At 50.4% G+C, this 12,632-nt stretch overlaps 1 protein-coding gene and 5 non-coding genes across 10 annotated transcripts; 5 read left to right on the top strand and 1 right to left on the bottom strand.

The window, feature by feature from the left end:
- The first annotated feature begins 21 nt into the window (after positions 1 to 21).
- PDZD11 (PDZ domain containing 11) lies at positions 22 to 7,309 on the top strand. 5 transcript variants are annotated; one of them, XM_044417215.1, is made up of 6 exons: positions 22 to 185; positions 1,343 to 1,481; positions 2,104 to 2,187; positions 3,927 to 3,983; positions 4,684 to 4,782; positions 5,545 to 7,309. In XM_044417215.1, the coding sequence occupies exons 2-6, from the start codon at positions 1,383 to 1,385 to the stop codon at positions 5,698 to 5,700; spliced, it is 495 nt and encodes a 164-aa protein (XP_044273150.1). In that variant the 5' UTR covers positions 22 to 185; positions 1,343 to 1,382; the 3' UTR covers positions 5,701 to 7,309. The 5 variants fall into 5 exon arrangements, with proteins under 5 accessions (XP_044273150.1, XP_044273148.1, XP_044273149.1 ...); XM_044417213.1 differs by lacking the exon at positions 22 to 185 and adding an exon at positions 260 to 328; XM_044417214.1 differs by lacking the exon at positions 22 to 185 and adding an exon at positions 425 to 457.
- Positions 7,310 to 9,304: 1,995 nt separating this feature from the next.
- On the top strand, positions 9,305 to 9,376 carry TRNAQ-UUG. The gene has a single exon. It is a non-coding gene; the product is annotated as a tRNA-Gln (tRNA).
- A 1,043-nt stretch (positions 9,377 to 10,419) lies between these two features.
- TRNAG-GCC lies at positions 10,420 to 10,490 on the top strand. Its single transcript has one exon. It is a non-coding gene; the product is annotated as a tRNA-Gly (tRNA).
- Positions 10,491 to 10,677: 187 nt separating this feature from the next.
- Positions 10,678 to 10,750, top strand: TRNAF-GAA. The gene has a single exon. It is a non-coding gene; the product is annotated as a tRNA-Phe (tRNA).
- Positions 10,751 to 11,720: 970 nt separating this feature from the next.
- Positions 11,721 to 11,802, top strand: TRNAS-GCU. The gene has a single exon. It is a non-coding gene; the product is annotated as a tRNA-Ser (tRNA).
- A 327-nt stretch (positions 11,803 to 12,129) lies between these two features.
- On the bottom strand, positions 12,130 to 12,211 carry TRNAL-AAG. The gene has a single exon. It is a non-coding gene; the product is annotated as a tRNA-Leu (tRNA).
- Between the last annotated feature and the right edge of the window lie 421 nt (positions 12,212 to 12,632).

Genomic DNA, 12,632 nt, shown 5'->3' with positions numbered 1-12,632 from the left:
TGCGCGCTTCGGCCACTAGGAGACGAGGAACAGGCACTCTCCCTTGCGATTGGGAGGCGCGTGGGAAGGGCCTTTCCGGATTGGAGGAGCGAAGGGAGGTGGGCGGTGCTGGCGCGGCTGCGCCTGATCCCGCCAGTCCAGCTGATCCGCGGGAGGGAGGGAGGCGGAGATCGGTCTCCCGGCGAGTAAGTGGCGGATCGCCCAGGCCGGCCGCGTCGGGGGCCGTCCTGCTGCCTGGCTCCGGAGGGTCCCGCCGGGCCCGCCGAGGAGGGAGGCCGTGACCGGCGCGCTTGCTCCCGAGGAGACGTGGCGAGGACGGCCCGTGGAGGTCGGCGGGGCTCGCTTAGGCGCGCGGAGACACCCGCTTTTCCCCCCGCCCCCCCCGGCTGCGCTGGACCACAACTCCCAGCATTCCTAGGGTCCAGCCCACCTGGAGGGCCCCAAGGCGGCAAAGCAGGTGTGCAGGGCCGTGGCCTTGGCCTGCCAGCCGGAGCCGCGCTGACCTGGTGGCCGTGCGGCTGCTCCGGGCAGGAAGTGGCGCGTTTCCTGTCCGGGGAGGCCAGAGCCGCCTTCGCAGGGTGGGGAGGCGAGGTGAGCTTTGCTCCCAGTGGATCCTGGCCCCGGCTTCAGGGGGCGTATAGGCTGGTGCAACGTTGCGCTGGGAGGGGCAGGTGCAATTCGCTGGACCTTCTGACTGGAGCATCCCGTGCACCTGCACACACGCTTCCTCCTTCCGGGCAGAAAACTGTGGCATCTTTGCTGTGCATCGAGGCTGAGGGTCTCCGTCATAATCACGCTCGCCAGAGAGATTCTCCCAGTGCTGACATTATACTCTCTTTGTCAGGCAAAGCCCTTTTTATTTCCCCGCTGTTTTAATGTTTAATTGATTTTAGTTGGGGTTTTAGTATATTAATGGTTGGATTCTGTGGGGTTTGTTTTATTCTACAGGATAGAAAAACTTTCAATAAATAGATAACAAAATTAATAATCAGAACAATTTTTCCTGTGAAGTCTATGATGAGAACCAGTGTGGTGTAGTGGTTAAGAGCATGGGACTGGGACTCAGAGGATCTGGGTTCGAGTCCCGGCTCAGCCATGGAGCCAACTGGGTGACTTTGGGCCAGTCACAGACTCTCAGCCCAACCTACCTCCCAGGGTTGTTGTTGTGGGGATAAGATGGAGGAGGAGAATGATGTAAGCTGCCTTGAGCCCTTTGTAGGAAAAAGGCAGGATATAAATCATAATATATAAATAAAAATATAAATGCACTTCCAGAGCCCCTTTCTCCTACACTAGCTTTGTAAACTATGTGTAATGACATTAATGGTTTAATTTTCCTTAGTTTCCTAGGAAAGATTGCTAGTACTTCCACAGCTCTTCAGATGGACACCGGAGGGGGTGCCCGCATTGCCTATGATGACTATCCGGTGGTCTTCCTGCCTCCGTATGAAAGCCCCCCTGCCTGGATACCTCCCCATGAGGTACGTGGCTGCAGACCCCACGCTCTGGTGGCCCCAGCAGCTTCCAAGCAGATCACCTGAGTTCTTGTCCAGACCTGACACAGTGCTGAAGTTTAGGGGTGAGGTTTTAAAAAGTGATCTAAATCTGCACTCTTATGGCTGCTTAAAAAGATAAGAGGCATACAACTCCCCAGTCTGCACAGGATTGTGCCGTAATCCACAATCCTTTTAAGGCAGGCTTAAAAGACTCGCCTCCAGCAGTTCCTGATTTTGTTTTCGCCCGTGCCTCGAACTTAAGGGCCAGCTCTTGTCCAGCAATGTGTTCCTGAGTGGCCCCTGGATGCCCCTGGGGGAAGTCTGTAAGCTGGATGTGAAAGCAGCAGGACCTTCGCACCCATGCTCCCCAGCATAGGATGAGCAGGTGGATCTTTCCTCGGATGCTAGAGGAGGCAGGCAGCCGTTGTCACCGCTTGTGGTGGGGAATTGCACAGCTTAACTGTGTGCCTGTGAAAGAAACACGCTCTCCTCGCAGCAGCAGTAGCAAACCGTTCCATGCAGTGAACCCTACACCCCAAAGCAAAGCTTGAAGCTTCCCGACGTGGTCCTCACCCTGCCATGGTGCGTGTGTTTTGTTTTCCTCCAGAGAATTTACCATTCCGATTACAACAACGAGCTGACCCAGTTCCTGCCTCGTACCATTGTTCTGAAAAAGCCACCAGGGGCTCAGGTGAGACTTGGAGAGAGAGCAGTGGGAGACTAGGCTGATGCCCTGCCGCTGCCATGTTGGCTGATTTCCTCCACAAGAACGATTGCTGTGCTTTGGGGCAGTTCTCCTCTCTGTTCACAGCTCCCTCCTGGGAGTCAGAGCCCGTCAAGGGGCCTCGTTCAGCGGAGAGCCTTTGAACAGGGGAGTGTTCTTCCTCATGCAAGGTCAATTCGTTGGCGGCACTGTTTCCCAGGAAGGCAGAGGGGGCTTAGCGGGTATCATTAGTGAAAGCCAGTGTGGCGTAGTGGTTAAGAGCGCGGGACTGGGACTCATAGGATCCGGGTTCTAGTCCCTTCTTGGCCATGGAGCCAACTGGGTGACTTTGGGCCAGTCACAGTCTCTCAGCCCAACCTGCCTTGCAGGGTTGTTGTTGTGGGGGTAAGATGGAGGAGGAGAGAAGATGTAAGCTGCCTTGAGCCCTTTGTAGGAAAAAGGCAGGATATAAATCACAATATAAATTTTATTTATTTATAAATATTCGTAAATATCCTACAGATTCTACCCTCCTGGGCAGAATCTGTGCCCCTTGCAAACTACGCAGGAGGGGGAGCTCAGCAGGAGGTGGAGCTCAGCAGCGTAGCTTGCAAGGGGCACAGATTCTGCCCAGGAGGACGCAGGAGCAAAAAGCTTGGGGCCAGTGCCTGAAGGACCTTCTCCTGCTCTGTGAAGCTGCCCATATGCTGAAACCTCCTTCAAAGGCCCTGGTGTGTGTTTCACCCCAAGGAGAGGTTGAACAAGGCTCTTTCTTGGTGCCATGTCAGCTACAAAACTCCCTCTGAACAGTAGCCAGGTTGGCTTCTTTCCCTACTCGGTTTAGATACACAGCAAAAACCATGGTTTTTTTTTTTCATTGGGGCTTTGACATTTAAAATTGTGTTTGGTCTTTTCCTTACTGTTCTACATACATCCCATTGAAATCCTATCTCTTTGAAGGCCCCGATGGGCAGAAATATCACACGCACGCCCATTTTTAAGGTGCAACTGATGCACGTTCAGAGAGAAGAGTGTTGTATAGCACCCTGGCAACGGGAGCAGTGGGTTTTATAGGACTTTCTTCTGTCCAGTGAGGCATACGGTTGTGCTCTAATAAAGAATGAGCCTTGGATTAAAAACGGGTATGTTCTCTTTACTAAATGAATGGGGCGGGTGGGGGAAAGGGTTGTCTGTTTTGCCTTGGGGACCTGGGGAAAGATGGCAGAGCCAGCACTGCCGAGCACTTCTGATTTGGGGTCAGACAGAGAAGTAAACACCAGTGTCAGGGATACTCTCTGAATAAAGGACATATGGGAGATGTTTCTAGCCTGCCTCATGCCCTGTAAAACTTACATTATCTGTCTGGTCCTTTGATAGCCCTTTCCATTTCATGGGCCCCATGTGGATTCCAGCAGAGTGCTAATGACAGAATTTCTGTTGCTTAAGGTGTGCAGACCCATAAGCAGACAAACGAGGTTCTTTGCCAAATTAGCTGTACTTTGATTATCCCCCATTGAAATAATGAACTAACTGAATCAGGTTGAACGTAAGTCCCATTGATTTTAGCTGGTCTAATCTTAGATAAGGCCACAATTTTACACCCACTTACTTCAAGTAAGTTGCCCTGAATTCAGAATGACTTTTGAATAGACATGGATAAGATGATAGTAGATCCACCTCATTTGCTGTTTTCTCAGTGCGTTCAACTGTTCCTTATTTGTTCCTAGCTGGGTTTTAATATCCGAGGAGGAAAAGCATCGCAGCTGGGCATTTTCATCTCTAAGGTACGTTGACCTCTCACCCTTCCTCAGCTGCATCCACACGCCGGCGAGATAATTAGTTACAGTGCAGCTTGTTCATTTGCATGTATTTTAGTCCTGCTGTTTAAATGTCCAAAAACAGAACAACCCCACAGAAGAAATACAACAAGGAATTATATTGTATCTAATATGTCCACAGTGTTGATTCCAATAAAGGAGAAAAGATGTCAGGTTTTTTTTTGCCAGATTACTCAATAGAGGTGATCCGGTGATTCAAGATAACACCAGTCAGTTCATATGAAGCAGAAACAGGTACTGCTTACTTTTGAGTAAACATGCATTGGATAGCAGCATTCAATGTAGTATAATGTAGTATAAGGACTCAAAGTATTATAAGAATGTTTTGGTTATTTTTAAATACGGAATTGTGATTTGTTAGAGCCTAGCTTCTTTTAGCATACTAGTTTTTAAAAATAAAGTGCAGGAAGCTCTTCTGCCTCTCCCATTCCTAATGTTTATTCCCGTGCTTTAGTTCCAAGTCCTTAATTTCTCCTATTCCATTATTCCGTGCACAGAGAACACAGTTCATCCTTGAGTGGGAGGTATTCCTTATATCGATGCTTTCGAAGAGGCGGCGCACCTGTTGTGTGACCGGTTGTGGCTAGCATGCGCAGGATGCCCAGGGAAACCAGTGACAGACTGGCTATTTCTTCCCTGTTTCCAGGTGATCCCGGATTCGGATGCCCACCGAGCTGGGCTGCAGGAGGGGGACCAGGTCCTCGCGGTTAACGACGTGGACTTCCAGGATATCGAGCACAGCAAGGTGAGGTGCCTGCAGAACTGCATGATGGACATGCAAGGTGTGGTCTGAAGGCCACGACGCCGTTGAAGCGAAGCGCTCTCTCCGGTCAGTGCCTGAATGAAAGTGTGTGGCCACGTCCAGCTTTATCAAGGAGATGCAGGATCTGAATAAATTCCGACCCAATTTGAAGCCCTTCCAAATCCAGCGATGTCCTTGCTGTTTTCTGCCCTCAGGCCGTGGAGATCTTGAAAACTGCTCGGGAGATCATTATGAGAGTCCGATTCTTCCCCTACAGTAAGTGGGTTGCTTTTGCAAAGCCTGTGGCCCTTCTGGGAAGGAAGATGGCACAGGCAATTGGCAGGCTTCCGTTTCTCTTGGCAACAAGAGAAAGTGGTTGGATGAGTCAGTTCTGTTACCCTTTTTACAGGATGCTGTAAATCCAGGATGGACAAGAGATGTTATCTATCATTTCTTTGTTTAGTTAAAGTTTTTATATAAACAGTTATTTAGCAGACACCCTCAGAGGGATCTCCAGTGAATAATAATGACAAGCAAAGCCATTAATGATGTGCTGGCCAGCATCCATTGGCCACGCTGACTGGGAGTTTTGGGGCTTCGGGGAGGCTGGTGTCGAGTTCCCTTGCACTTCCAGGTAGAAGAAGGGTTGTCCCTGAGGTATTTTGCCAGCCGCTGTGAGAGAAACGATGCTGGACTTCTGTTTTGATCAAGCAGGGTTCTGCTTATGTTTTGGAGTTCACCCTGTTTATTTTCTTTCCCCTCCAGATTACCAGAGGCAGAAGGAGAGAACTGTCCACTAGGAATCTCTTCCCAGCTCGGCCTTCTTTTTGCAGAGAGGAGGGCAGAAGTGATGACTATGGAGCAGAATTTCCTTTAGGGCAGAGAGCAGCGCCGTGGGCCTGCAAAGGAGGCCTCGTTTAACGTTTGTTTTAATCCTCTCTCTCCATGCTGTGAAGTAAGGGACTGAGAGAGAAGGACGTGGCCCGCAACCTGTGCTCTGATCAGGAAATGTGTCTAAATTTACTGGTAATGCCAATTCACAAATGCATCCCCAGACCTAGAGAGCTGTGAATCCTTCAGAAGCCTTCTTCCAGAGCGGCTTCCTTTTTACTGCACAAAAGACAAACACTGGGCTCGGGAGCCTTTTAAGTCATGCCTCTTTTCAGATACAAGAGGAGGCTGTGGTGGATTGGGGCACAATTTATGGCACACATCTGCATTCAGACATAGTACAATGCACTGAACTTGTGTGGGTGCATGTGTCTGGGGAACTTCTCTTTGGAGAATGCCTTTCTTCCTGGTCTCTGAAGGATCAGGTGTTTAGCAATCTGCATTGTTGCATGCCCTGGAATTTGGCTTCAGTAGCAGAATTAATGGCCGCAGTGAATCCTAATTAAAGTTGGCTTTGATTTGTAAAGCAAGTTCCTAGTCCTCATGCCTAAATATACTATTATCTTTCTCTTTTGTTCCCCTGTCTCCACATCTGGATTACTATCTGTGTTAAAACAAGCTTCCCTCATCCAACAACCCCTAAGCAAAGTGATACTCCTACAATTATACAGACATTAAAACGTCTGATCAGATTCTGTAGGTGGAAAGGTATGTGTATCACACAACCGAAAGGGCACATTTCTCTGCATGTCTGGACTGAGAATGTCTGACATCTTCCAGTTTTCTCCAACTAGCCTTGCTTTTCTTCTGCATGGGAATGCTCTCTTCTTGCTCATGGGAATTAGGAACTGTGCAAAGAAACCTAACTGAAACTTTTCCAGAATGCTGTGGAAACCACGAGTATTTGCTTCATGTGCTCTCCCCCACGTGCCAAGCGCATGGTGCGCCCCGATCGGCCATGGCACCCGTCAATTGAGACATCCGTGCGTGGTCATAATTCTCTTGAGTCCCCTTGAAAACCTGCATTTCTTTGGAAGGGGTGGCTAAAACCTATGGACAGGGCAATACATTGTTGAGCTGAAACTTACATATACTGCAGCTGGAGATGGGAAGTAAAACCTGTACTTGGGGTTCTGTTTAGCTTAGCCCGATGTTTTCTCTCACTCTAGCTGTGGCGTTCTCCTTCTCCACTCAAGGCTTCTAATGTTTTGGGAGAGACATGGATGAGCAGCAATTGTGGACTTTGAGGAGGTAACGGAAGGGGGTAGCATAGAAACCCAGCCCCTCCACAGGACCTAGTCAGGAAAACCTGCTGCTCCGACTTCGTGAACTTGCAGTGTTGATCCATCTGAATGAGGTGAGGAGGGAAGGGCAGCTAAGAGGAAGGGCCGAGCCAGACTTGGTCTCCCAACCTTTCAGCTCACAAAACACAGCGTGGTCTTGCAGCTGCTGACAAAGCACATGGAACCTCTGCAGAATTATTCCTCTAGCAGGTGCTATTTTGGGGGTCTCTCCTGTTCACAGTGGAGTGGTCAATGGAGCATCTCATCAGTTTTCTTCCTGCCCTGATTTTTTTTTCTATTGCAGTCTTTTTGTGGAAAAGTTTCCGTCTTTAATAAAATGATTCTGTCATTGTCCAGTTGCTGTGTTTTTCGACCTAAGCGGGTGAGCGGGGTGAAGAGGACTTTGGTACTGTGCACCTGGCCTTCTTAGTGCCGCCATTTTGCCACCCCCACACCTAACAGTGCCTCTGCCCCATCAGCCTCGCCGAACAGGGATGAGGGTTAGGGATGGTGCATCTTAGTGGGAGGCCTGGCTGGGGGTCTGGCAGCAGACCTCCCTTCCCTCTGGCCCTGTTAGACTGTCTCTCCCATGATTTCCAGCCAGTGCGGCCAAGGGCTGGTTTGGAGAAGGCTGAGCGAGAGCATCCCCGAAGTAGCTTCGCTCACAGAATGGGGGCTCATTCTCCGTTATTGCTGGGAGAGGAAAAACGGTACCCCGGGCCTGATGCTGCCTGCATAGGAGAAAGAAAATTGGATCTCAGATGTGGGTGCTGTGTAACTACAGCCAAAAGAATTGGAACTTATTCCGGGGCAGAATATTGGATAAGTAATGGATAGTAGCCACAGACACTGCGAGGATAAACATTTCTTGTTCCTCTTGCAAATGTTTTGGGTGGAGCAAATGGGCCCGACAGGTAAAGGGGAGTATTTCGGAGCAGATATTTTACGCTGTTTGCATGCCAGAAAGCACATCACAATAAAGCCACCAAAGAGAAACCACGCCTCCAAACGCAGCACTGCGTTTCTGAGCAACTCCTTAATTCGTTTCGTAAGACTGTCGCCGCCTGCAGCTACTGGGACTAGCGCCTTACAGGTTAATTTGTCCAGTCCCACATTCTGTGGAAGTGAATCCTCTAGCTGAACGCTGCGTTCTCACCCATCAGCTTCATGGCAAGGCCCCACTGGGTTCTAATACAGCAGGGCACCGTCTCCCCACCTTTCCTCCACACGCTGCCTCGTTGCGGGCCGAGCTATGATGTCCCCCCTACTCACTCGCCCTGTTCAACAGTCCCAGGAGCGGCCCCCTTTCCTCACGGGAATTGGCCCAGCCCCCAAGGAGTGAACTTGCCCCTTTCTGTACTTTCCCAGTACCACAATACCCTTTTCTTAGAACTGTTCAAAATGTCACATCGTCGTAAACATTACACAGTCCTAGACAGACTGGCCCAATCCTGTCCTGTCCAAATGTTCTGGACTTCAGTTCCCATGTGTCCCAGCCAGCATGGCCAGTGACTAGAAATATTGTGGCTTGCGGTCCAAAACCTCTGGAGGACACCAGGTTGGGGGAGGCTGCTCTGAACACCCCCAAAGTGCCTGGGCTGAAATGTGGGAAGAAGCTGAACTCTGACTGCCTACCCATCCCATGTGCCCTGCCTCTCCCCTGCTCCCAGTCTGCCTTGTATCTTTATTTTGTTCGGACTGTAAGCTCCTTGGGGCAGAGAACCTGTGTTTTGGTCAAGAGGCCCTGTGCCCAGGGGGTTCAATGGGGCCAGCGAGGTCCAGCCAAACAGTGAAGGATTAATTCACTATTGCAGGATCCGAGTCCTTTTTCCCCACTTGCTTCCCAGTCCCCGGGAAATGGGCGCTTGTGAAAGCGCCGCGGATTCTGGGAAGCAGGAGGAGAAAGGGGCGGGCCGGGGGGGAGGCAGAGCAGAAGGAGAAAAGGGAAGGAAGGAAGTGAAGGGAGAGAAGAAGGGCGGGAGGAGGAGAAACAGGAGAAGGAAGAGAGTTCCAGCAAATTAACGATGAAAGTGCACCAGGATCCCAAGAGCGCCAGGATCCCAAGAGCACCGGGATGCCCTTTCCCCTCTATTTTATCCCTGTTTCGACTTTCTAACCCCGAGAAGAAAAGAAGACCCTGAAGCTGGGAAGGCAGAGGCAGAGAAGAGAGATGCACGAGGAGATCAGGGTAGCCCCAGCCCTGAATTTGCGAGCGCCGAGCAGCGCTGCCCTGGACGGGACGCCTCGACGCCTCACTCAGCCTCGCGCACACGGACAGGAGAAAAGAATTGCAGGAGGCCGGAGGCATCGATCGCTTTAGCGCGCGATGGAAAAGCCCCAGGAGCGTGTTGGGTTCCATGGTGTAATGGTTAGCACTCTGGACTTTGAATCCAGCGATCCGAGTTCAAATCTCGGTGGAACCTCGCCCTCGTTTTGCATTTTAGAGTCGCGCTTCCAAGGAACGCGGTTCTGCGCCTCGCGCTGCGCCCGATTCTCAAACTGCGCTGCAGCCCCAATTCGGGACGATGTCCCGCCCGCCCCGCGCTGGGGCTCCGCTGGAGAGCGTTACCCGGCCTGACGTGGCCTCTCCGGCCCTCCTCCCCCGAAAACGCCTTCGTCTGGGTGGAAAACTCTGAGTAGCGCAAGTTGACGGCGCGATCCTATGCCTGCAGGATTGCACCCTTACAAGGGGAATGGTTTTATCCCTTCCTCCGACGTATTTAAGCGACGAAAAGGGGGCAGCAGGGACACAAAGCGAAAAACACGCAGGCGGGATTGCAAGATGCGTGCGGGACGGAGTGATGACCTCAAGGCAACGAGCACTTCTAGCCATGGGCAGAGTGCCTTCCCGAGGGCCTGCTCACTCTTCCGCGGTTGGTAGCAAGGTTGTGGGGTGCAGCTCGGGAGAAAGATTCCCGAACGAGAGGAAGCCTGGGGAAAGGCCAACACGGGAACCAGTTGATTCCAGTCCTGAAACCTACCTTTGCAAGAGCCAGCGTGGCGTCGGGGTTCAGAGCTGGGACTGGGACTCAGGCGATCTGGGCTCTAGTCCCTGCTCAGCCATGGAGCCAACTGGGTGACTTTGGGCCAGTCACAGCCTCTCAGCCCAACCTACCTCACAGGGTTGTTGTGGGGATAAGATGGAGGAGGAGAATGATGTAAGCTGCATTGAGCCCTTTGTAGGAAAAAGGCAGGATATAAATCTCAATATGAATGAATGAAAGGCCGAGATCTGTAACATGCCTTTCCTGTTGGAAGACCGTATTACGAGGGTGCCTGTACCCAAATCTCGGAGAAGCGCCCTGGAAGGCGCGTTACTTCGAGGTAGTTTAATTCTCCAGGAAGTAGATGGCGAGAAGGGAGAAGCGAAGACAGAACTGCAAGTCGAAAGTTTGAAAAGTGTGTAAAAGTAGCTTGGAACATCGTAGCTTCATGGAAGCGGTAGAGAGAGCATTTTCCTACCAATGCATTGGTGGTTCAGTGGTAGAATTCTCGCCTGCCACGCGGGAGGCCCGGGTTCGATTCCCGGCCAATGCAAGCAGTACATTTTATTTCGCTCGAGGATTTCCGCTAGTTTTATTCTTACACAATGATTTATTTCCATGTTCAGAGAGGTTTAACAGTTATATCTCATTGAATTCACAGAAAAGGGGATTTATAAAATGGCATTGTAAAAAATGTATTTCCTGCATTACACCTAACATCAAAGCCATGATTTCCACTGGCCGAAATAGCTCAGTTGGGAGAGCGTTAGACTGAAGATCTAAAGGTCCCTGGTTCGATCCCGGGTTTCGGCAGGTGGCTTTTTTAAAAATCTTCCGGTTTATTACAGACGGGGATTTGCTGTGTAAAAACTCTGTAGGATATGTGCTGATATCCGCAGTTTGCACACTAAACTGGATTAACTTTATCCGGGAGAGAATAATTTTGAAAATACGCGTTGCATCTTCTCCCGTGTTTTTTTTCTCTCGAAGAAACTTCTTAAAGCAAGCAAGAAAGCAATCGAGCAAGCAAGCAAACGGGGCCTGGTATGAACAAGACATGAACTCTGTGCGCCTATTTCACGTCATTCGGTGCCCCACCCGGCCATAACCCCCCTGTAATTGCAGCAAGAATGAAAGACGAGGCCGATGCAAATCTCCTTTTCGTCTAACACTACAATATGTGAGCTTTCTGTTCGAAATCCATTAAATAAGTGTAGCATACATATTTTGGAGGTTCTGATAGTTTAATAAATTAGCACTTGTTTGTAGCTGCATCTGAGGAAGTGGGTTGTTACCCACGAAGGGTCATGCTAATTTATCAAAAAATCTTGAAGGAGCAATCCTATGCAACTTCCAGCATTCCGCAGTTATGCCGGCTGGGACCCGATGGGAGCTTATACCGCTTTTTACACACGCACGCGCTGCAGCTAAGGGAACGAACCGGAATGAGAACAGATCTGAACTGTGAGCTGATTCAACACACATTTTTAATCTTGAATATATACATGAAAGCAGTTCTTCCACCTTCTCACGCTTTGGTCCTCTGAAGACACTTCCGCAGCAGTATCAGTGCAGCATTGGAGGAAAGGGGGTCGCAGCAGAACAAAACGGACCAAAACAGTGCCAACAACAGAATCCAGCCGTCCTGGAACTTTTGTTTGGTTTGACGAAATTGCAAGTCTACACTCTGTTTCCTCCCTCCACTCCCCGCCAAACAAAAAACAAAAAAACCCTATCGCAAGTTAAGTTGGCGAGAGGAATAGTAAAACTCGCTCCTTCGTAAGACGAGGTGGCCGAGTGGTTAAGGCGATGGACTGCTAATCCATTGTGCTCTGCACGCGTGGGTTCGAATCCCATCCTCGTCGGCAACGGTGAAAGTTGTTTCAATTAAAACTACGTTTTTGGGTTACAATTAGGAAGACCCTGGGAGACCCAAGAAAATTTATTTCAGATCATCTCTGATTTATGGCGACTCTGCGAATGAGTGCTCTCCAAAGGATCCTACTCAGCTCTTTTAAAACTCACCAATTCAAATATACACGAACCTGGAGTTGCGGCCTGCCACCCGCTTTTAGCTCGGCTTTGCAAGAGATTGAACTTTAGTTAAAATTAGGGAAAAATTGCCACCAAGAGTGCCGCAGAAATTAAAGCCCATCTCATCTGCACCCAGGAATACAAAATAAATCTGCAACTGGCAGCGGTGGGATTCGAACCCACGCCCCCGAAGAGACTGGAGCCTTAATCCAGCGCCTTAGACCGCTCGGCCACGCTACCCTGCGCTTTGCTCTTATTTTTACAAAAATCAGCCTAAAATTTCTATTGACACGCGAGGAACTTCCCAGGTTACCCGACACTCAACTTGCGGGACCATTTAGTGACCTTGCTTCTTTCGGAGTATTTGGGTGGCTCTTAAAAGAGCCGTTGTGTTATCAAGAGTTGCGCCAACGCGGCCGCCTTCACTTCTTGGGGGCCAGTTTCGCCTTGGAAACTTTGGGCTTGGCTTTCACTTTGGGCTTCAGGGGTTTGGTGGGGCTCTTGGTGGCCTTCTTGGGCTTGGTGACCTTGGACTTCTTGGGGCTCTTGGCTGCCTTCTTGGGCCCTCCCGCGGCCGAGGCGGGCTTTCTGGCCGCCTTCTTCACACCCTTCTTGGAGCCGGCGGCCGCCGCGGCCTTCTTCGCCTTCTTGGCGGCGGGCT

Source organism: Varanus komodoensis, unplaced genomic scaffold (assembly GCF_004798865.1).
Source record: "Varanus komodoensis strain SLA01 unplaced genomic scaffold, ASM479886v1 scaffold87, whole genome shotgun sequence".
NCBI lineage: Eukaryota > Metazoa > Chordata > Lepidosauria > Squamata > Varanidae > Varanus > Varanus komodoensis.
The sequence above is the reverse complement of the archived record's forward strand: the minus strand, read 5'-3'. Positions and strand labels throughout refer to the sequence as shown.